This window comes from Pleurodeles waltl, chromosome 8 (genome assembly GCF_031143425.1).
Source record: "Pleurodeles waltl isolate 20211129_DDA chromosome 8, aPleWal1.hap1.20221129, whole genome shotgun sequence".
In the NCBI taxonomy this organism is placed as follows: Eukaryota; Metazoa; Chordata; class Amphibia; order Caudata; family Salamandridae; genus Pleurodeles; species Pleurodeles waltl.
Window position 1 is genome coordinate 400,640,499 of NC_090447.1, and position 25,674 is coordinate 400,666,172.

General features: G+C 41.8%; 1 protein-coding gene across 3 annotated transcripts in view; it reads left to right on the forward strand.

Annotated features, from left to right (window-relative positions):
• Positions 1-25,674, forward strand: part of VWA3B (von Willebrand factor A domain containing 3B) — an 829,217-nt gene that overhangs the window by 196,911 nt on the left and 606,632 nt on the right. For all 3 annotated transcript variants that reach the window (XM_069204269.1, XM_069204271.1, XM_069204270.1), the window contains 2 exons: positions 4,161-4,299; positions 4,633-4,764. In XM_069204269.1, the coding sequence (XP_069060370.1) occupies positions 4,161-4,299; positions 4,633-4,764 (271 nt within the window). The remainder of the gene's footprint in view (positions 1-4,160; positions 4,300-4,632; positions 4,765-25,674) is intronic.

Sequence of the window (25,674 nt, forward strand, 5' to 3'; positions counted from 1 at the left end):
TGAAGTTAAGTTATTTGCAAATGAGTTCCGAGTGTTTTTACACAGTGAAAATAACTCAAAATTAACAGCATCATGAAAGGCATTAATATTGTCATGTGGGGTAGTGGGATTGCACCTTAACTTCGGTCTGAAATTGCTCTCACTCATATCCCCAGTCATCAGGCCCAATTCATGTAAGAGTTGCCTATCCGTCTCCCACAATTTTTCTCCTATTTCTAATTCTCTCAATGTGGCTAGGCCGTCAATATCACCCAGAGTTAATTCCGATGATTGGTCGACAATTTTACCAATTGCTTTTCCTTCCTGCGGGGAAAATCGGTCTCTTTGTTGAGCAAAAAGTTTCATTAGTTTCAGTTTTCTAACGATTTGGAAAACATCAATGCGAGTCCTAGTGTGATAAAAATTTGCCGTGGGCCAGAAAGAAAGTCCCAATTCTAGAACTGTCCGTTCACCCTGCGATAGAGTATGGGATGATATATTATTAACAGTTAGTTTGTTTTCATCTTTTACTTCTTTCCCCTGTTCTGTCGAAGGTTCCTGCCTCCAAATTTCTCGCTTTCTTGTTGCCATTCCGCCCCTCCTAATCTTTTTCCTTCTGGACCTGCTGCGCCGTCTCCTTTGCCCTTGGGCGGTATCCTTTGTGGTCTCTGATTTAACTGCAAAAAACGATATTCTTCCAAGGTTGTGAATGGTTGTCCAATTGAGATGCTTGTTACAGGTGAATCCTCCTTGTCGGAGGCGTTCTCCACACTTGATTCAGAAGAGGAAACTTCCTGCCATCTCAGTGCTTCATTTTGACGAAAATCTCTTCTCACCTGATCAAACCTCCTGCCAAATGTGAGTATGCGTCCCATTGTGTAATCATTCTTATCACACAAAAATTGACTTCTTTTTCTTGACTTGATATCATCCTCATATTTTTTAAGGCGCTCTTCCATATCCTTGTAAAAGTTTTTGATTTCATCTTGCGCCTCGTGGCTCTCCAAGAGTGCCCTCAGTTTTCCAATTTCTTCACTGGTTTGCGTTAGTTCTAATGATGCATATTTTGATAAGAGCTCCAACATTTTTCTGCAAGTCTCTGCCATTAACGCAGACCACTCCTCTAACATTTTAGGATGCGGATTAGCATGTGTAGGAGTAATCAAAATTCTGAGGCCTCGTGGCACTCTGCCCACTTCAATGTAATTATCAAGAGAAATAACTTCCCAACTCCTGTTGATTTCTTTTTTACAAAGTTTCTCCAGTTTCCAAAGTTGTTGTTTTAATGATAATGACCCCTGTACATCACCTCATGCCGAAGTCGGAGAGTCCAAGGCTGTAGCATTTTCATCAAAAAGATCACGCGCTGCTTCTTTCCTTACATGCAGTGCTTCCTGCATCGTTATTGTGACCTTGCACTCACGTCACCTCTTCACAGGTCCGTGAAATGTTTGCAACCGTTACAATGTGTGTTCAACTCTTATGGAGTCACCCTAGGCTGGAAAAAAAATAAAAAAAATAAAAATAAAATAGTATTTCTTTTATGTTAATGCACCAGGCTATAAAGGTCAAGGGGAGGAGAAACTTTTGTAATGACTTTGGCTGTTGACAAAGACCGCAATGGTCGAAACGCATCCAAACTGGATGGTGAAATGGTTTTGAAGACTTAATTAAACTTCGCTGTTATTCAGCAATTGTTGGGAGTGCCGTTTGCCTATTTTCAATTTGATACATATATATATATATATATATATATATATATATATATATATATATTCATATATCTCAATATTTAGATTGTTGTATAAATATGTAGCTTATGGAAATATGTTTTACTCATATTATTATGTACTTAGTTATATTTGTTTTTGGGTTGAATTATAATAATTACTTTGGTGATGTAATGTTTTTGTTAAAACATGTATATATTGTTTAATGCTTATGTTTATGTTTTGTTTAATGTAAAAAGTAGTTTCAGTTATTTTTATGCTTATTAATGATAATGCAATTATTTTGGCAATATTATTGTAGTGGATATTTTGTGAGGTGATATTTTCGTCAAATCATATGTTTGTTTACAACTAATGATATTTTTGCTTCCGATATTTTTGTTTTTGATATAAGTAAAAACTGATATTTTTAACAACAATATTTGCATTCTTCATATTTACAGATAGTTCCATTAGTTAAGTATAAGAAGGCAACATTTTTGTTATTTAATTTCTGATATTTTGTATATCGACATTGTGTCAGTGATCCATATAGTGAAACCATGCATCCCTTGAAGACAGTGAGATATTTAGGCATTTGCCATGACTCAACAGCAGACAGTGTGCGTGCTGAGGGAGCTGGCAGATGGGCTCTTGCAGTGCAGCCCCCCCCCCAGTGGCCTCAGCACTGGCTTTCCACTAGCTGGTGGAAAGAGGACTCATGATCAGCACAGCAGCACTGAACTCGACTGCGACCGCCACCACCCCGTCGCGATCCATGATCCTGGTGGAGGCAATGGTCCCCTGGCGCTCTGACTGCCAGGGTCGTAATCTGCTGGTTGGATCATCAGGAGTGCAGTGGTCCAAGCGCCACTTCTGGTTTGGCGGGCCTTGGACAGCCAAACTCATAATTAGGTTCTCAGTCCTAAGACAGATTGCAGTGGGATCACTTGTCCTTCTAAGGGAGGCTGGCACAACATCTGCCACAGACTGACACTACTAATAATAAACTAATTATGCATCCTTGTCATCTCTGGCTGGAGGATTCTTCACAAGCCAATAGTCACATTATAGTTAAGCAATGTTGTAAAGTGTGATAAATACGTACATACATACACTTCTACAAATGGTACTTGGTATCTGAAAATCACTGCTTCCCTTTCAAGCATTCCATTACTACTGAGACTGATCTCAATCCATACTCTCTCTTGTTTAGCAAATTACTTTTAAAGTGTTCTTTCACCTTTATCTGCCATAGTGAACCACTCAAACTCTTGCTGCAGTTGTTACTTCTTGTGCTGTTGGCATCACTGTCAATTCCTACATGATGTCTCCGGGGCACATCAATTTGATGACTGCTCTCAGGTGATCTTGTGGTGAAAGCCAACAATGTATGATGCAAGTTGCCATGCACTCTCATCTGATCATGAACTTTTATTTAACTTTTTTTAGGCCAATTGAAGGATTGAGGGGTATTGTGGCTCCAATGGGTAATGGTCAATTTGACATGCAGAGTGCAACTATGATATCTACTGAAGATCCGATTGTTATCCTTCCTGAGACTGCTTGCTTGTGGAGCCAGTGCATTGGTGTGATTGCCCCCTCAGATTTCCACCCTTTAGGGGGACATGTCAGAGTCAGGAATGTGATTCCAACTGAATACCAGACCTTCCAACACCAATATCCATCATGTGCTAAAGAAAACAATCAATGGCAACAAGTACACACCATGTGTAGCTTGTTCCTTTCTATGTGTTCAATGTATGTGAACTCTATGTTTTATTCGATTGAGGGGTAGAACATTGATTTTTTTAACCACTAAATAAAACATGTGGACTATGCCTGTGGTTCTGATGTGTTCCTTGTTTTGCTTCTAGACTATACCATATACATTGATAATAGAACTGGCAACAGTGGATGAGACCACGTGGCAGTTATTTAATGGAAAATTAAATTCTGAATGATCACCTGTTAAAAATGTTTAGTGTTCTCTCCTGTGATCCTTTTCCAGTCAAATTATCTTTCAAACCCACAAGTGCAATATTAATCATTGTGGTCTTGCTTCCACCTCACCACAATTTTACATTTGAAATGTACTGAATTTTTGGCCTCTGTCTTTAGGTTATCAAATAGCATACATATGAAGAGATACACATTACTTGTTCCAGTGCTTTGATTGTACATGGTTGATGTAGGTCTCAGGTCTTCCTCGGAAGATGAACATCCACAGGGATTCGCTAAACATTTCAATACAATTCTGACCCAGCTGTTAGTGTATCTGACCCTGGAAAAGTAGTATGTAAAACTCAACAACAGCTGGCCAAATAAAGGTAAGATGCACAGATAAGGCTAATAGGAGATTCCACTGTCAATGGACAAACAATCTTACCCCAGAGTATAAAAGACTTCTGTTTGTGGAAAGAGAAATATACTGAACATTACCAATGACACGTGGAATGGTTTTATAAACAGGGTCAAATGGCTGCAGCAAGGAAGCAGAGAACTTTTTGGCACTGTGCTGGAAGATCAAGTCTGCATTTTGATCGATACATCTCAGTCAATGAAAGACAAACTGTTGCTGGTGAAGGAGAAGATCTTCCAACTAATGCAGGTTAGATTAATTAAATTAAGATGTAATGTGCCATTTACATGTGGGTCACAGAAATATCAATACTGTTCTGATCAATCCCAGGAAAGGGCATGACTCAAAGCAATACAGCACCCTTTGATACTAAGAGGGTTATTTAGATTTTAACTGGGTGATATCCCTTCTGCCCTGTATCCGTTTATACATTTTAAATTTGGTGGGTGGGACATCTGCCAATCTTTGACATATTTACAGCCCAACTCCAAGTAGCTCCTTAAGTCTGATGCAGTTTCTGTAAATATATTCTCCTTTAGTTGAGGAAACATATTGGTAATACGTACATTCTCTCATTAACAGGAGCAGCTACGACACAAAGACAAGTTCAATTTCATTAAATTTGATGCACGTGTAGCTTCATGGAAGGAGAACCTTGCTGATGTTAATGAAGAAAATTTGGAGAATGCCTGGTTCTGGGTGAAAGGTCTTCAGGTAAAATGTAGCAAACTGTTCAGTGCACGCCTTGAATGATTAATTGTGTACCTTTCACAGACATGTCTCATACACACTTTCAGAGGTTCTTGTGGTAGATGAGCCAGTAAGGTTATCAGGTGAATGGCTGGACAGTCACAAGTATAAAATCATCAAGGCTGACCCTCTCATTACGTTGGACTGCACACCTTCATGTGAAAACCACTTATGTCTCAATCATCCTCATCAGTGTTTTATCAGCATGACCAAAGATAAATACTACTTAAGTTGCGTTGTGATTGTGATAATGTTCTGGAGCACTTCCCTCCCTCAGGGATCCATCTACAAAATAGCTAAACACTCACAACGCTCTTCTTTTGAACTTACCCATGTTAACAACATGGTTTATTTTAGAGTAGAGCTGTTTGTTCCTTGTCCTGCTTACATACAGAGTGGAAAATGCATTAGCTTGCTGTTCAAAGAAGGCCTTCTGCAATATGATGAAATAGTCACTGTCCAGCTGGTTGCCTTTTGTTGCTGGTAAATTATGGACCTACCAGGACTGCATTATGCATTTAGGGCCTCATTACGAGGCTGGAGGTCTGACAACCACATTAAGACCCTGGTGGTTAGACCACCAGGATATTGCCATCACTGCCGGGATCCATGATGCTGACGGGCTGGCGGTCGTGGAGGTCGGAATCAGCCAGGGCAGCACTGCATGCAGCGCCGCCCTGCTGATAAGACCTTGTTTTCCACCAGCCTTTTCATGGCAGCTTTATCGCCATGAAAAGGCTGGTGGGGAACAGGTGCAGGATTCCAAGGGGGGGGCCCTTTGCATCTTCGCTGCCTACCACCTTCGCTAGGTTCACTGTCTGCTGTGCAGACAGTGAACATTGCGAGGGTGCCGGTGCACCCTGTGGTGGCAGCATTACCGCTGGCTCGATTACGAGCCGGCGACAATGCTGCTGCCAGTTTCCCACTGGGCTGGTGGACGGAGACCTCAGTTTACACCCGCCAGCCCAACGGGAAACTCGTAATGGGTCAGACGGGAACATAGCCAGCGTGGTGGCAACCTCCCCGTCAGAAGTTCGGCAGACAGTTAAAACCATCCGCCGAACTCCTAATCAGGCCCTTAGGGGCAGATTTATGCCACTTTCCCTGCACCCCTAGGTGCACCCCTAGGTGCCCTCCTACTGCCACCATGTGTGTGCTGTACAAAATGACACAAGAAAATCTCTTAGATTTCCTATCAAAATTTTTTGGCCCCCTTTAATGGGGAATGCAAAGGGTTACAAAGTGGTGCAATGCATGCATTGCACCACTTTGTAAATATGGCACTAGGATTTTGGCCTTGGGACACAATAGCGTAAAAAAAATTGAAGTGCCATTAGTGATTCTTTATGTGGAGGAAGGGACACCTTCCGGCACATAAACCATCAAACCCCTCAACACAGACATCCTTGCACATTGGTGCAAGGATACCTGCATTGGCAGCTAAATTTAGCGCCAGTGCAGGGGACATCACAGGGGTGCGCTGTATTCAATTGAATATGGCGCATCCCTGCGCTGTGAAAATGATGGAGCCAACCCACTGAGCTATCCACATAAAATAAAGTTCTACAATCTACATGGTAGATGTTCTTTACAGCAGGGACATTAGCTTTCTGCACTACTTTAGGATGAGTCAAAACTGACACTAGCTAAAATTCCGATCACTCTTCAGTAGGAACATTACTCACCAGAGTTATCTTGATATTTTTATTGTTGCCTGAAAACTGCTGAACACACAAGGAACTCAGTAGAATCTGCTTTTAAACCCATGTTATTTCTGAGCACAGTGCTCCCTCCTCCCTAATGTGCCGCCCCACTGTGTGCAGCTCAGTGACAGGTGCAATTGCACTGCTCACACAACCCTAAAGCCAGAGACCTGGGTGTACAGCAGCAGATTACATGATTCAATGTAAGTATGGGATATCATTTCAGTAAATAGGGTGTTTGTCAATATAGAGTGATTATGCCCATTTTATTGATGTATGGCAACTAGGCATCAATTTTCTCAGTTCTAGGTAGGTCAGTTCGAGGGATTGCAGGATCCTACGTAGAGTGTGTATAGTGGTTCTCTCTAAAATATGTGTAAAATGTCTGATAGAGCCAGAATGTATTACTGTGCCCAACACTATACCCTGAGGGTATCTTTTTCTGATATGTTTGGAACAGCTTTCCTGGAGAAGGTGTCCAGTTTATCTAGGTTTGCAGTGATTAAAGACGGGTTTTGTAGCTATGGAGTCTCTGTGTATTCATTTTGAAACGTCCATTAAGGAGGGATTACTGCTTGTTAAATCCTAATTAAGTTAGGGCTATAATAAATAAAATGGCAGGGCTCGTAGTAGTAAGAATGCTCATTAGTATCATTGATTACTTGGAGTTTATTTCTTTAATACTCTTTCCCTCTTGGCGACTTGATGGCCATCGGACCTCTTTCGCACCAACCACAAGGACGTGCTGGACGATGCATGTCCAAATTACAGTGAAGTGGGAGTGGGGGAATAGGAACATTAAAAAAATTGAGAAAGAAACACTGGACAGCAAGATTTAAAAAAAAATATTTCCAGGTGAAACCATGGTTTCCTGTCCCCAGGCGAGAACTTGAGGTAATTTAGTGCGACAAAGAAGCAATGGAATCTTTGTAATAAAAATCACAGTAAGTCATCTCCAATAAATGTGAGGTCAATCACTTGATCAAATCCTGCTCATCTATGGTAGGAGAAAGCTAAATCATAAACAGTAATTGGCTGTCTATGAACATTAAATAAGGGTCACCATTCAATAATTATTAAGCAGCTTAGTTTTTCTTTCAAATTTTCGCTGAATATTGGTGCACGAGAATAGGCACCGACTTCACACCTTGATAACTGTATAATTTAATGTAGGTTTTAGATGCACCAATGATTTGCTAATGCCTGTAAACTGTTATTGATGTTGACTGATCCCAGGATTAGGAAAGGGTGAGCAAAGTGGCCTACTGTTACCTGAGCTGACCAATCACAATATAGTTGACAGTTATCAGAGTTGGTGCAGTTCCCATTTCATGTGTATAATTTCACAAAGCAAGCATGCAGTATAACACAGTGTAGAGCAGAACCTCAATAATGCTGAAACACAGTTGGGACATGGCACAGTAGATATATTGACACATCTCTTCTATTTCATTGTTCAGTGGCATATTTGTTTAATTCCGGAGCATACAAGTGTGGACTTTGTATGTTGTGTTTCTATAATTCTTTGCATTTATTTTGTGGGATCCCTTCCTACGAGTGAATCACTGGGCTGCTTGGAGTGGTTAGATAGGTCTATGTGCTCTGTGCATGCCACTGCATCCCTGAAAAGGTAACAATTCTTTGAAATGGCCGTGCATGTTACCCCTGGCAAAAGGAATGGTCCGAGGAGCATGGGCAGAACCTCGCTATCAGCATGGCGGTGCACAAAGTTGATCTATCAGATGGATGGGAATTGTGCCTGTAGCCTAATTGAGACAGAATGTTATGTGGCATAAAAGAGTCAAGTTCTGCCGAATGGTGCTGACTCCTTCAGGGTCCACCATTGGGAAGTCATCACCTGGAAGGGTCGTCCAGGGAAGAAACGGGACCCAAGTGGATGACAACATTGTGACACAGACACATTGAGGCCTGGTCCATCCTTCCACTCTGATAGACACAGTGGCCCTGTATGTACCAATGGCATACTGCTGTAATTCCAGGTGGAGGGGCTCCAAGCTACACTAAAGAATCTGGGTTGATAACATGACCTGATCATTTTTCAGGTGAATGCATCCGACATCCAGTAACTATCCCTTATAAATAGAACTTGGAATACATCTTTGAGTGTTTTGGTTAATCGAAGGTGTAGATCCCCAATGTAGATCTTCATTGTGAGTGAAGCAGTATCCAGTGGAGAGACACTGCTCAGGTCAATTCCCAGTGTCACCATAGCCAGGATTATTGGGCGTGGGTACACTGTCTCAGACCTTTGAGGACAACAATGAGCAAACACTCAGCTTAGACCCCTCTTCACTCACCATGACTGAAGGGGGGGGTGGAGGGGCTGCTATGCTTCACAATGTGTCTTAGGCACGTGCCTTGTCCTATGCAACCCTCTCTGCATCGTGGTCCCTCTCAACAACCCTAAGCGACCCCTCCACTCGGATTTATCAGCTGCTCATAACTCCCCAGAATCAAGGACAAACCACATCTAATGTTTTCCCTGAGTATAAATAAATTAACACTCTGTGTTCACTCTCTCACTAAATAGCAGTTTTCATGTGTTTAGTGGTGCATACTGACAGTGCTTGCCTATCGCTTTTTTAATGTCTGCTAAGATTATTGGGTCTATACAAGCTTCACAAATCGGTCAAAATTTTCCTATTTCTTAAATGGGGGTAAAATTAAAATGAGGTCCGTTACTCTATTAGCTATGTTACTGTAAGAATTTTGAAAAGCCTCAAGCTTTGTGATATCTGATAGAGACTTCTAGCTAAAGTTTTTTTACCTTAGGATATTCCACAGGTATCAGACGATCCGGAAAGTTTTTTGAGCTGCCTCCTAGTGCACTGACAGGTGGCCTCATTTGGGATCGAGTGGTGTCATTAGAGTCGTCCACATCAGGAGTGAAGTGCCTGATGTCTACTTAGATGCCATCCCAGTGCACTAACCTCAGTTATTTCTTTTCCACACCATCAGTGTGAATCAAGCTCCTCTCAGTCACTTTTTCACTGACTTTTCAACCTTTTAATCGACTTCGACAATCAATGTGCCTTCTTTCTACTTTTTTTTAGGTAGGTCTCCCAAAAAACCTACTGGTTTTAAACTTTGTGGTGTCTGTCACAGGCAAATGTCGGTGACAGGCCCCCACTTGGTGTGCCTGGATGACCACTCCAAGGGTCTGTTCAGATTGTAAAACCCTGAATCCAAAAACCATCAATAAGCAGGCAATGAAGCTTCTGGTCACTAAACACATGACTGCACACTGCTCCAGGTCCTGTTCATGAGGGAGATCCCAGGACTCCTCTTTGAGTTGCATGCATTGTTCACCATCACATTCTGGACTTCTTCAGGTAAGTTCCATAGGAGGAAAATTTGAAGTGTTCTTAGACCTCTATTTGCTGGTCCCATTTATTAGATGAGGTGGGGGAACAAAGCCAAATTTCGGGCCACACTCCTTAGTCATCCCTGTGGAGCCCACACCTGAGCTTGGGTCTGGTTCGCACTTCCCAGAGCTTCCAAGAGCAACCCCAACCAACTTTGAGAAATTTATGAGGCCATGATCCTCATCTTGGGTGGTCGAAGCCCTTTAGAGCGCCTTTAGGCCCCCTTCGTTCAAATGGGACTCTGACTCGGTTTCCGATGGTAGGTTCACCTCAGTGCCAGTCAAACACGCAGGACCCATTGATGAATCCTGATTGGCCCCAGTCACGCAACCTCCTCTGTGGACTGTTCCAGTGTCACCGTTCCCAGTGTTTTTGACACTCAGCAATGAGTCTGAACCCATCATGGTTCCCGACTCTAATACAGAGGTGGACTGGCGTTGCACGATGTTGGTTCCGGCGCTGATCAGGCCCACATGGCCTGAATTGGAGATTAAGTCCTATTTTCTCAAAACACCCACTGAAGAACACAAATGGTGGGGATATGAGGATGCCTCTGATTATTCCAACCCCCCTAGGAAAGTCCATGGCTGAGGACAACCAGTACGAGGACCTGGCTGATGCCAGTAGTCTGAATACCTCACCAGACACTGATCACCTCTCTCCTCCCATGGTGGCTACAGAGGAAGGGTCCTCTTTTTTGTTGGCAGTCTGAGGGGCTGCTGAGGTCCTGGATCAGATGCTGGCCATGTAAGAGATCAAGCCCAATGTCTTGACAAAGGTGCTTCAACTTAGGGTGTTCTCTGCAGAACCTCTACTACCTTTCAATGTGCACAGGACAATCGCCCACCACCACTGCCCTGCTGCTGGAATCCAACCTTTCTCACTTGCCTTCCCACCCCTGAGAGCCAGTGGTCAAGACCTCAACCTTGAAAATGAATCCCGGCTTATTCCCTACACCAATGGATAGGATCGGCCACCCCCCACCTTTACCACCGTCCCCTGATCAGCTGATGGAGGACTACAGAAGTGTTGGCTCGACTGGCCATAGGAGCCATTGAGAGGGTGCTGGTATCAGAAGTAGTTTGTTGTTGCTATTCCCGATGGCAAAAAAGTACAGAGGCCTTCACCCTATACAAGACCTATGCTCTTTCAACTACTTCCTGAAAAAGGAAAAGTTCAAGATGCTCACTCTGGCTCAGGTTCTGTCAGCCAGCAACTCTAGAGACTGGATGGTAGCACTGGCCTTGCAGGACACCTACTTCCGTATCCCTGTCCTGCACTCAAGCTTTACCTGTAGTTCCCGGTGGGCCACAAGCATTATTACTTTGTTGTGCTCCCCTTTGTTCTTATCAGTGCCCTTTGAGTGTCCACCAAGCTGATGGCAGTGATTGCAACACATCTGTGGAGGTCGGAGTTCCAGTCTTTCCCTAGCTTAACGGCTGGTTGGTGATGGCATGTTCCCCCTAGGAAGTTGTCTCTCACTTCCAGACTATCCCAAACTTCCTGCATTTACTGGAGTTCACTATAAACATGCTGAAGTCACACCTTGGCCCCTCTCAGATGCTTTTTTTCATTGGAGCTATTCTGGATACAGTGCAGTTTCAGTCCTTTCCTCTGGAATGGCAAGTCCACAATATTGGGGCTATAATTTCAATGTTTCAGGCTCTATCCTGAATTTCTGTGAGGCTGATTCTGAGGCTGTTGAGTCTCATGGCCTCCTTCATCATGCTAGTGAAACATGCCAGTTGGCATATGAGGACTCTGCAATGGGTTCTTAGTCCCAGTGGCGCAGCATCAGGAGAATCTCTCCAACCTGGTCCAGATATTGGAGGAACTGCAAATGATTTGCAGTGATGGTTAACACACCACAATTGGGCCAGCAGCAGAGCCCTCTCCCTTTCCCACCTAGAGCTCACAGGTGTGACAGATGTGTCACTTCTGGGTGCGGTGGACATCAAAGGACTCTGGTCTTCCGCAAAACCACAGCTCCACAGAAACCTGTTGGAACTGACAGTGATTCACCTTTCATCAGATTCTTTCTTCCTTCCATCAGTGGAACACTGGTTCAGGTGTTCACGGACAACACCACCGTCATGTGGTATTGCGACATGCAGTACAGGGTGGGGTCATGGACCCTGAGCTAGGAGGCCCTGCATCTCTGAACATGGCTGTAACATCAGGGGTTTTGCTGGCCTATTGACAATGGGAGGGGAGGGGATTTCTGAATGCCAGGGCAGACTAACTCAGCCATCAATGCCTCACAAATCACAATTGGCATCTCCCTGTGAAGGTGGTACAAGGTCTCTTCAGAGAGTGGAGAAAATGTTGCTAAGATCTATTCACCACGTCAGAGAATGTGCAAAGTCATCACTTCTTCATGCTGGAATTTCCAAGGCAGCTCTCGCTTGGAGACGCATTTCATCTCCAGTGAAGTTAGGACTCCTGTACGCCTTTTCACTGATACTACTACATCCCAAGTTCCAAAGATGATCAGGACCAACCAGGCCCAGGTCATAATGGTGGCTTCCTTTTGCGCATGGAGAGTATGATATCTTGAACTCCCGAGCATGAGCATCTTTCCTCTAATCAGGCTTTCCCTTCGGTAGGATCTCCTGTTGCAGCAGCAGGGCAGTGTCCCACTCCTGAACCTGCACACTCTCCATCTACAATTGTACAGATTGAGAGCGGAGAGTTGCCTTTGAAAACGGTCCGCCCCACATCTGGGGGCATTTTAAAAAAAATGTTTACCCCTGGGGGTGCGGGAGTGAAAACATATTAAAAAATTGAAGAACAAAAAATTAAACTGACAGGGAGTTGCCCGTGAGAAATCGTTTTTTAATAGCTGTATGATTTCCCAGGGAAACCATAAAGCTGTTAAAAAAAAAAAATATATATATATATATATATATATATATATATATATATATATATATATATTTAGATAGCTATCTATATGTAGAGATGTATATCTCTCTCTATATATATATGTATATTTATATATATATATGCCCGTGAGGAATTGTTTTTTAATAGCTGTATGATTTCCCAGGGAAACCATACAGCTGTTAAAAATATATATGGATCTATATATATATATATATATATATATATATGTATATATATATATATATATACATATCTATATATATCCAAGAAAGAAGTGACTCAAACAGATGATCTCATTAAAGAACAAAAATATATTTCTACTACAACGTTTCAGCTAAACCATCTTGTACTACCTGAGGAAGGCGGAAGCTGAAACGTTGTAGTAGAAATATATTTTTGTTCTTTAATGAGATCATCTGTTTGAGTCACTTCTTTCTTGGATATTACATTTTCTTGTGGCTCTTTGTATTCTTTGGGATCCAGATTTTTGCCCTGGCTGGCTGTTGTTTTCTTGTGATCTTACATATCTATATATAGATATATATATATCTCTATATAGATCTATATATCTATTTAGATAGCTATCTATATGTAGAGATGTATATATTTCTCTCACTATATATGTATATTTATCTATCTATATATATATATGTGTGTATATATATATGTGTGTGTGTGTATATATATATATATATATATATATATATATATATATATATATATCACTTTTGTCAATGCATGTGTGGTTTCTCTGGGGGCTGCGATCGGTCCCCAGGGAAACCACACCCATATATAAAAGTGATGTCTTTACATATATTCGCCACCAGTTCTCCTGCACCTTGTGTCTTCAAAGCAATGCACATACTTCAACTGATGCGTTTCAACTGTGGCTTTTAGGCAGCAATAAAAAAGTCAAATAACTCTTGGGATGATGTTTCTGCTAGAAAAGGATCGGACTTTTGTCTAGGGACAGTTTTGATGACATAAAGTAGCGCAGAAGGTTTATATGCCTACTGCAAAGATCGAATCTGTACTTTATGTGAGTAGCTGAATAGATTAGTAAAGCCGGCCATTACTTGCCCTATAATACAAATGAAATGTATGTGCAAGAGAGGCTATGGAGAGATGAAGGGCACTTTTACTGGGTGGTAGTAATGGAATCTAAGGAGGAGGTCATGTGAGTGGGAGCACCAATAATTAATGTTGGACCGGGCGCCAGAGGAGCTAAAGACTGTGATGATTGGTATCTGACAATGTGAAGTAAAAGTGTGCCTTTTTTGTTTTTTTGAGTGTCTTGAGAGAACGTGCTGATTGAGGGAAGAAGCGAAGGTAAGGTGACCTTTACTGTTGCGCGCATCACACACACCCACCAGCAGTTTTGTGACTGTCTAGGTAGGCTAGGCTACAGTTTAGCCAGTAGCAGAGATTGCGTCTCCTTGGATTACTGCTGCTCAAGCCCTAACTCGGGTTATAGAGGACAGCTCTGACGTAGGATCAGAGACTGAGACAGCAGATACTGAGACAGCATCTGAGGGATAGTACAACGGCGCAGACTCTGGGAGTGATTTTTCAGTCGGAGGAGTCCCATCCGACAACTCCTCTTCCAGTGATTCTGAGGGAGGTGATGAGGACAGTCCTGCTGTCCCTTTGCAAGCACAGTCTGTGCAGTGGGACAATAGCGGGTTAGCCCAACCCAGAGATCAGGTGCATGTGGCAGCAAGCACAGACAGAGAGCTCTCTTGGTAGCTCCCCATTTTAGTTCAGACCCAAATTCCACCACCCAAATTGTATTGTGCAGACATCAAAATTATCTATCACAAAACAACCTGGTTTTGTAAGGCAGGCACCTGCGTTTTTTGTCCTGTGATCGGTGGCCATATAGCGGAACCTTCCAAACCTAGACATATCTGAAAACTAGACACCCGGGGGAGTTCACAGAGGTATGGTTTGTGTGGATTCCCAAACGTTTTCTTACCCAGAATAACCTGCAAAGGTGAAATGTTGAATAAAAACTGTATTTTTTCTTGCATTTCTGTCACACAAACTACAGGAATATGCTGGGATCCACAAAATTCCTACCACCCAGTGTTTCCCCACCAGTCTTGATAAAAACGCCGTACCACTTGAATGCCTGTACCTAGTGCCTGCATCATGAATGGAGCACCCCAGGTTCAACAGTTGTCCTCATGTAAGGACTAACATTGACTGTTGTGTGATCTTTTCCTGACACAGGCACTAGGCCTACCTACACAAGTTAGGTACCATTTTTATCAGGGGTCTTGGGGGAATGCTGGGTGGGAGGAAATTTGTGGTTCCTCTCAGATTCCAGAACTTTCTATCACCGAAATGTGAGGAAAAAGTATTTGTTTGCCAAATTTTGAGGTTTGCAAAGGATTCTGGGTAACAGAACCTGGTGAGAGCACCACAGGTTACCCCATCCTTGGTTCCCCTAGGTGTCTAGTTTTCAGAAATGTCCACGTTTGCTAGGTTTTCACGAGGAGCCAGATGAGCTAGAGGCCAAAATCAACAGCTAGGCAGTTTGCAAAAAACAGGTCAGTTTTCATAAGAAAAATGTGATGTGTCTATGTTGTGTTTTGGGGCCTTTCCTGTAACGGGCACTAGGCCTACCCACACAAGTGAGGTACCATTTTTATCAGGAGACTAGGAGGAATGCTGGGTGGAAGAAAATTTGTGGTTCCTCTCAGAATCTAGAACTTTCTATCGCCAAAATGTGAGGAAAAAGTGTTTTGTTGGCCAAATTTTGAGGTTTGGAAAGGATTCTGGGTAACACAACCTGGTGAGAGCACCACAAGTTACCCCATCCTTGTTTTCCCGAGGTGTCCAGTTTTTCAGAAATGCACAGGTTTGGTAGGTTTTCCTAGGTGCTGGCTGAGATAGAGACCAAAATCCGCAGCTAGACACTTTCCAAGAAACACAGCAGTTTTCAGTGTAAAAATGTGATGTGTCCATGTTGCGTTTTCTGTCGTGGGCACTAGGCCTACACACACAAGTGAGGTACCATTTGTATTGCGAGAATAGAAGAACAAGATAAATGCCCTTTAATTCACATGCTATAATGGGGACCCCAGAATTCAGAGAGGTGCAAATAACCACTTCTTGTCAACACCTTATTTGTGCCCATTTTGGAAATACAAAGGTTTCCTTGATACCTATTTTTGACTCTTTATATTTCACCAAATGAATTGCTGTATATCCGGTATACAATGAAACCCCATTGCAAGGTGCAGCTCATTTATTGGCTCTGGATACCCAGGGTTCTTGATAAACCTACAAGCCCTATATATCCCCGCAACCAGAAGAGTCCAGCAGACGTAATGGTATATTGCTTTCAAAAATCTGCTATAGATGGAAAAAGTTCTAGAAGAAACATGGACAGAAATGGCTCTTTTTTCACCTCAATTTTTCTATTTTATTTCAGCTCTTACGTTCTGTTGGAAAACCTTGAAGGATCTACACAAATAACACCTTGCTGAATTTAGTATTATGTCTACTTTTCAGAAATGTTTAGCTGTCTGTGATCCAGCATTAGTTTTACACCCATTTCTGTCACTAACTGGAAGGAGGCTGAAAGCACAAAAAATAGTAAAAATGGGGAATGTCCCAGTAAAATGCCAAACTTGTGTTGAAAAATGTGGTTTACTGATTCAAGTCTGCCTGTTCCTAAAAGCTGAGAAGATGGTGATTTTACCATTGCAAACCCTTTGTTGATGCCATTTTCAGGGAAAAACACAAAGGCTTTCGTCTGCAGCCCTTTTGTCCCATTTTCTGAAAAAAAATAAAAAATGTTAGCTGTATTTTGGATAATTTCTTGGTCTCCTCCAGGGTAACCCACAAACTCTGGGTACCTTTAGAATCCCTATGATGTCAGAAAAAGGGACACAAATTTGGCATGGATAGCTTATGTGGACAAAAAGTTATGAAGGCCTAAGCGTGAACTCCCGCAAATAGCCAAAGAAAGGGCTCAGCACTGGGTGGTGGGGGGGTCAAGGCCCAGCAGCTAAAGGGTTAATCATCGTTGATGGTCCATTAACTAAAGCCTGAGTTGTTTATATTGGTAGCATTCTTTAATGGAAGGAGTTTTACACAAGATAAAGCTGATGTGGCCAGAGAAAACACACAGTTACTGTGTCAAAGTGACCCAGATGACTTCGAGTTAGTTGTCGTTTATATCACTATTTCAAAATAAAGGTTCATACGAATAAAGGTGTAACTGTCATATGGTAATAATTACTCCACCTTTGCAGCCAGTCTGCAGACAGATAAGGTTCTATCAGAGCATAGATATAAATTGTTAATAATACACTCAGAATGGACTGATAGCATGTCTGTGTGACTCAATTTTTAGTTGCATTGGTGCCTGTTGGAAATGGCATTTCTGCAGGGTTATCCCGGGACTTTTTGCCTTCCTACGTCTCTTTTTCTGACCTCATTTTTGCTGGCTTTAGGACTCTGCGCACTTTACCACTGCTAACCAGTGCTAAAGCGCATATGCTCTCTCACTTTAAACATGGTAACATTGGATCGTACCCAATTGTACTATTTAATTTACTTAAAAAGTCCCTAGAACAGTGCACTATATGTGCCCAGGGCCTGTAGATTAAATGCTACTAGTGGGCCTGCAGCACTGATTGTGCCACCCACTTCAGTAGCCCCTTAATCTTGTCTCAGGCCTGCCATTGCAAGGCCTGTGTGTGCAGTTTCACTGCCAATTCGACTTGGCATTTAAAGGTACTTGCCATGCCTAAAAACTCACCTTTTTCTACATATAAGACACCCCTAAGGTATGCCCTAGGTAACCCATAGGGCAGAGTGCTGTGGAGGCAAAAGGCAGGACATGTACCTGTGTAGTTTACATGTCCTGGTAGTGTAAAACTCCTAAATTTGTTTTTACACTGCTGTGAGGACTGCTCCCTTCATAGGCTAACATTGGGGCTGCCCTCATACATTGGTTGTGTGGTAGCTGCTGATCTGAAAGGAGTAGTAAGGTCATATTTAATTGGCCAGAATGGTTATATATAATCCTGCTGACTGGTGAAGTTGGATTTAATATTACTATTTTAGAAAGGCCACTTTCCGAAAGTGAGCATTTCTCTGCACTTAAAGCTTTCTGTGCCTTACAATCCATGTCTGGCTGGGTCTAGTTGACAGCTCCTTGTGCATTCACTCAGACACACCCCAAACACAGGATACTCAGCCTCACTTGCGTACATCTGCATTTTGAATGGGTCTTCCTGGGCTGGGAGGGTGGAGGGCCTGCCCTCACACAAAGGACTGCCACACCCTCTAATGGGACCCTGTCAGGCAGGATTGAACTGAAAGGGTACCTGGTGCACTTCTAAGCCACTCTTTGAAGTCTCCCCCACTTCACAGGCACATTTAGGTATATAAACAGGGCTTCTGCCCCTACCAACTCAGACACTTCCTGGAGAAGAAACTTGTAACCAGAACCTGCATCCTGCCAAGAAGAACTGCCTGACTACCCAAAGGACTCACCTGACTGCCTTCTGTGAAGGACTGCTGCCTTTCTATTGCCCTTCTGCCTTGCTGTTCTCTGGCTGAGGTGAAGAAGTGCTCCCCAAGGGCTTGGATAGAGCGTGCCTCCTGTTCCATTAAGTCTCAGGACTAAAAAGACTTCATCTCTTTAAGAAGGATTCCTTGTGTGGCGAAATTCGACACAGCCTGCCAGAAACAACACACAGCCTGCACCGAAGTGATAATGTCACTGCACGCCGAACCGGAACGATGCAGCCGGACTTCGCAATGAGAAGATCGACGCAGCGCCAGCGTAGCAACCGGAAATTCGACGCACGCCCCACTGGATCGACTCACAGCCAAGCCTGAATGACGCAACCTGAATTCCAGAGAGGAATTGACGCAGCACCTGCCCTGCGGTAGAAAATTTGCCTCAACGCCCACTGGATTGACGCAGCTACTGTGACTTTGTCCTGCCAGTGCAGGATATCCACGCACCGTCCCCGGGGCATCTGCAAACCCCGCAACCCGAAGAGGATCCACGACCTAGCGCCAGAAATCGACGCACAGCCGTCCCTGTGTGAAAACTAAATGACGCATCTCCGTATGCGGCCCAAGAAATCAACGCACATCCCTTTGTTTCCACGCTTCTCCTTCTCTGCGGTTCTTTGCGGAGATTTTTCACGCAAACCAGGGACTTTGTGCTTGAAAGACACTTTGTTTGCTTTTAAAAGACTTAAGACACTTTATATCACTTTTCAGTGCTATCTCAACATTTACTTATTGCATCTTTAGTCGTTTTGACCTGCATTTATCCAGATAAATATTAAATATTTTTCTAAACACTGTGTGGTGTATTTTTGTGGTGCTATATTGTGTTATTGTATGATTTATTGCACAAATACTTTACACATTGCCTTCTAAGTTAAGCCTGACTGCTCAGTGCCAAGCTACCAGAGGGTGGGCACAGGATAATTTGGATTGTGTGTGATTTACCCTGACTAGAGTGAGGGACCTTGCTTGGACAGCGGGTAACCTGACTGCCAACCAAAGACCCAATTTCTAACAGTGCCCAATTGTTGAACCCATCAGACACGGTCATCCTACTACCTTAATCAGCCAATCTAATATCATAGTTATGTTGTGCTTTTTCTATGAACACATCATATTAAATGATGGAGGCAGTGCAATATCCAGATTTCTGTTGAAAAAGTCGCTAGCTAGATTTAGCTACATTTCAAGTCTTATTAGTGGTTGAATTAAAGGGAAAATATTTTATTTGGGCTCATAATTGTTTCAATTGTTAAGAAGTATTTTAACTTTTTATGATAAAACTGCTGTAAAGGGCATGATAATTGTACTACCTTCTGAATTACTCATGTCTGAGATTAGTGAAACAGAAAAATAACGAAAACAACACCATCTGGTGCTGAATATTAAATAAGGGGACTCTTTGATGTCCCTTTATTAAATTCGTTCTGAAACCCTTAGGGAGCCTTTCAAAAACGAAGCCAAGTTGTTAGATGTCACTGCTTTTGAAAATGAAAACACTCGACCTTTGTACAAAAGGGTGCAATATTCAAATCTCAGGAGATATAGTTATTCATTTAAGAAGTGTACTGGTTTGGACTTGATTATTTTTTCGGTATTTCACCTTGCAATGCTTGGTGTACAAAACTTTATCAAACACCTAAAAGAGTAGAAGCTAGAAAAACATCACTTTTTCAAGAACAGTACAAAAATATTGTTTGGGGTTGACTTGTTCACTCAGATATTTCTTAGAGTTGTACCACAACACATTAGCACACCATTGCTTCGTATTTGGGTGCAGAAAATGTCTTGCATATTTGTCACCATCCTCACTTATCCCAGCACATATTTCGTGCATAAAACATGGCACCCTGACTATGGTGCAGACTTGGGGGGCTGGGAGGGATAAAGAAAGAGTGTGGTAAACAGAAAGGGAAGCGAGTGGCAATGAGTTGACTGGGCCTCAAAGAGGGATCCATCTGACATGCAATTGGGTTCCAGATTTTAAGAAAGAAGCCATAGAAGTGGAGAAGATAGCAAGAGAAGAGGTTTATGGGGCCAGGTAGGTTGTCAGAGAGAAAGGTGAATCAGCAAATCAAATAAAATAACCAGGGGCTTGGTGGTAACGAGGCTTAGGCAGGAAGCTGCCGCAATGCTCAAATAGCCCCTAAAGAAGGTTCTCGAGGTCACATCTGTGCTGAACAGCTTTGTATATGGCAGTGCGTTGAGCATGCCTCGTGTGAACCCAGGAAATTAATTGTAGAAAAATCTGCCCACGTTAAGTTCACCTTGAACCATGGGATGCTGGCATTTTCATACCTCGCACTATTTTTGTTATCCTAAAATTCAAAGTATGAGAGACCTCCAAGAGTTTTTATGTTGATGCACTTAGGCACTCATGGCATGCTCTTGGTGTCTAATTCATCAAGGTATGGGAATGAAAGGGGAATCTTTTCAAAGCATAACTACCTTTACACGTGGTTTAGGTTATGCCCCTCTGCTACCTCTAGAATTTTCTGTATTTCTTTATTAGTTTTACACTTAACAGAAACAAGTCACTGATGTATTCTGATCTCTCCTACAAGCATTTGAATTAGCTCTCGTGGTGCCTCCTTTATATTGTCCACAGCATGCATAGTATATCACGCACTGCCCACATGGACAGTGTGTTCTGGTAGGACCCGGTCATGCTCATCCATAGCAGAGTGTAAACACGCTCCCTTTAAATGGTGCACCTAGATTACGGGTGTCAGGAATTTGTTAACCACAAAGTCTGTGAAGTAATGTATCCCGAAGACAAGATTCAAAACAGCATTTCAAAATACAGTCAGTAATAAAGGAATGAGTCCAAAAGGGAGTTCAAGATCAGGAATTTAGGTTTATCAAGGTTTAAAATGCAACACATGCAAAAAATCTAATGCTTCAGTAATCTCATTGAAATGCATAGAAGTTATTTGCCATGAAGTCTTTCAAATACAGACTAACACAATAATGAACAAAAATCAGGAAATAGGCTAAGTCTCAAGTGTGCAGCAAATCAATAGAAAATTGGGCATCATCCCTAGTAGAGACCCAAAAGATTTGCCTCAGCCCCAAATTCAAGGATTTATATAGAGGTTTTCAACATAGTAAATTAATGAAACTGCAAAGATCGCATGGTGTGAGATTTTTTTTTACAACAAATCACAATTCATATTTTGAAAACGTCACATAATCCTACCATCTAAACACTGACCCACTACATGAATATTGATTCACCGCTTCTGACCTAATCCCATCCGGGGGTGCCAGAACAAACTAGTTAGGTAAACAAAAGAAAACAATTGTGAATGATTGCGATACAGTGTGCTATTAGGAAGAGCCCTGAAAGTAGCAAAACACTTCTTCCAGCTAGGTCTTCAACAACAATACCTCATACAAAATAAACAGTGCACATCTTGCTGCATGTTTTATGGAGTGAGGAAATATTAAGACAGAATGACCCTCATGATTCAGCAGTCCTTTTAACAAAGATGGAGATGAGGTTTAACTGAGGCCTAGTTAGCCCAAGCCAGAAAAAACAAACTAAAAGACATTATAATTATCAACTTTCAATTGCAATAGCTATACGTCGGTACTCATTTGTGAAGTCAATGTATAGAATGAAAATATTAATGCAGAAGTACAGTTTTTGTGGAAAAATCCCACACCCTTTTGCTAAATCATGTATGAAATGCGTAAGTATAGCCCATCCGTAAACTGCATATTACGTGCCCGTATGACCTCCCCTTACAGTGGCGACAAACTGTCATTTTCCTAAGCCTAAAGTTTTATCATTTGTGTTGTGGCCGTTATACATGTGTAGTGTTAGAAAATAGATGCACAAAGTCTAACTTAATTTTCACTTTACACTTATTTGTTTCCTTAACTGTGGTTATTTCTTACATGCATTGCTGCCTCCACACACCTGGTAAAATGTTCGTGATTTGCTGCGCTTCACTGCACTATCTTTTCCAGGTCTGTTAGTACTCTCAGATAGGTTAAGGGCTTAAATAGGTGCAGCAAGTGCATTCCCAAGCACTGTTAAGTCTAAAAAAAATACTACTTTGTCAGTGTGCATCATATTTGTACTGTGTGTTATTGCCACTCCTCTCAGTATACTCCTTCGCACACCCATTATTAAACTGCATCTGCATTATATCCTCCTGCATTGTGCACATCATGTACAACGAGAACACCTTCCTTCGTGTATATGGATAATGTATCACTTTGAGCTTCAGCAAATGCCTATTAATTCTCCTTGTGGACCTACCTCACAGTTGTATGCCACTTGAACCTATCGGCAACGAGACATCTTTGAAACACTCTTTTTTCGCTAAATTGCACCCAAGTAGATTCTGCCTAATTTATGCAGTGTCTTACTTGTGATTACAGACATGACAATCTACAGCGTTATTATTGCGTCAGAAAGGTTTGTGGTGACGAAGGACTACAGGACTATGGTGCTTTCTTACACCTCACCTTAACCATATTCAAGCCATAACCCTAAATTGTGTAACAGTGCTTTCAAACATAATGGTGCCTATTCAGAAACTGAATTTTGTAGTACATTTAGTAGTACTATATTAGTACTACTAATCTTCTACAAAATGCTATTCACGCGTCTGCAAACAAAGGTCTATGCCTCTGCCTCCCTTTTCTTGTTGGTGCAGAGATTTCTGCCCTGACTGCTGCAGTGGTTGGAAAATGGGGAATGCTTATGACAAAAGGGGTGGGGTTGGGGGATGAGTAAGGAAGGGCAAGAGAAGGGTTTAGGGAGAGGCATGCACCCACCTTCAAAAGATTAAGGGCCTGATTACGAACTTGGCAGATAGGACACTGTGTCTCAAACATGATATCCCGCCTGCCATATTACAAGTTTTATTATATCCTATGGAACTTGTAAAACGATGGGTGGGATATTGTCAGGTTTGTGATGGAGTATCCCATTTTCCAAGGTCGTATCAGGCCCTAAGCCTGTTCCCTTTCACAAACGGCATTTTTAGTTACTACAGCCTGAAAGATCACAGAATAGTAGCAAATGTACTCCAGCTCAGAGATGAAGTAAGTCCAGCAGTACACAAGCCTCCCACTGGTACTGCAGCACACTCTGTTAGAAAACAATGAAAGTTGCCTCGTCATACTGACGATTCCAAGTGTCTTGGAATAGAAAAAAATTATTGCTTAAGCAAAAATCCAACATGTCTAATAACATCATGGAATGATCATATTTACTAAGGGGTCTATCGCGAAAAAAAATCTACATGCTTGAATCCCCAAGTCATGCTGGATAGAAGTGTACAAGGATTCCACATCCAGACTAACCAGCAAAAAATTAGGTTCCCAGGGAATGCCCTCAACTTTAGAAATAAAATCCATAGTATCCCTACAATAAGAAGGTAAGGCCAACACATATGGTAAGAGGAAAAAATCTAAATAAATAGATGTACGTTCCAAAAGACTGCCATTAGCAGAAATTATAGGTCGCCCAGGAGGTTGATGATAGTTTTTATGGACTTTTGGTAACATGTAGAAACATGGTGCAATCGGTTTTTTAACCAAAAGAAACAAATACTCATCTGTATTGAGCAATCGAATAGTTTAGTATGATACCGGTCAATCGAACAATTATACTTAGACACAGTAGTTATCTCATAATCTCTTAAATTATTAAATTGCCTTTCTGCTTCTCTACAATACTGATTCACATCCCAAAGAACCACATTACCCCCTTTATCTGAGGGTTTAATCACAATATTATGGTCATCAGTTAAACTCTTAAAAGCTCTCCTTTGTTCAAAGTTAAGATTCGATTCTCTGTCCCTCTGTTTAAGAGTGTGCCACACCTGAAACAAATCTCGAATTACAATTTCATGAAATGTAGCAATAGAATCATGAGTCGTAGATGGATTAAACCTAGATTTTAGCTTGAAATGCGTGAACTCAGGTCGGCCCAGCTCTATGTCCAGAGATTCAAGGAATTCACGTTCACTCAAATCCAAAGTACTCATCTCGGCCAAACTGGCCAAAGCTAGAAGGCCATCCACATCACTCAATGTCAATTCAGGAGTTATGGGAGTGGTTGTGAGTGAAATCCTATTTGAATCTATACCATCTGTCTTTTTTGCTTGCTGTAAAAATAATTTTCTGAGTTTTCATTTACGTACAAAAAGAAATAGATCAATTCTAGTCCGACAGAAATCCAAATCAGCCGTGGGACAAAAGGATAAACCCAATTCCAAAAGAGAACACTCAGCCGCAGTTAATTGATGTTCAGATAAATTAATAACTGTTGGGGAATCCTTCCCCATCGTTTCGTCTTGGTTTGCCTGACAAATCTGCCTCGTGTTGTCATGCCTTTGAACTATAATTCATAAATATTATTTTAGATTTAAAATATTTGAATTACTTTTTGTAAGTAAAAGTAAATGTAAATTAATTTTTAAAAACATATTTAATTAATTAAAATTAATTATTTATAAAATGTTTAGTAACTTCTACTACGTAATATATATACAAAATTTACTTTGGATAGTTTTTTTTTAAATAAATCTTTAAAATAATAATTTGTATGTAATTTAATATACTTAAGATAATTAAATACAATTCTGTTAACAGTAGCTTTTTTTAATGTGCACTACTTTAAAAAAAAATATATGTATATATATAATTATTTTAACTTGAACCTTTAACTTTAAACTATTTTCATTATTTTTTTAATACTTTAATAAACTTTAAAAAAAAATCCTATACTTTACAGTATGAGGTTCTCCATTCAGATTGAGGAGATCTGCCAGGTGTGTGTAACATCTGATAGAGACTTCTAGATGCAGATTCCTTTCCTTAGAATAATCCCCAGGTATCAGACTTGATCTGGAATTTTGTTGTGAAAAGTACCCCTACGCCGGTAGGTGGTGTCGGTTGGCTCCATACAACATAATTGGCATCATCTCTCCAGAATTGAAGTCTGCGGTGCCTATATAGGCGCCACCCCAGCGTGGCACCTATATAGTGTTGCCACGCTGCTCGACAACCTCTCCAACTTCGGCCTCAAACAGCTCGTCACAACACCAACCCACTCCGCAGGACACACACTCGACCCTATTTTCTCCATCAGCAATCATGTCTCTTTCAGCCACACCAGCGAACTCCTCTGGACAGACCACTGCTGCATCCACTTCTCCTTCAAGAAACCCGCAACACACCACCACCCACAACGGATCCCCCACTGCAGCTGGAACAAGGTCACCGAAGACCAACTTATCGTGACCCTCTCCCAGGAACCCACCAATCGACACCACCGACACTGATGCAGCTGCCTGCAACTTCAGGCAATTGGTCAACACCTGTGCCAATAC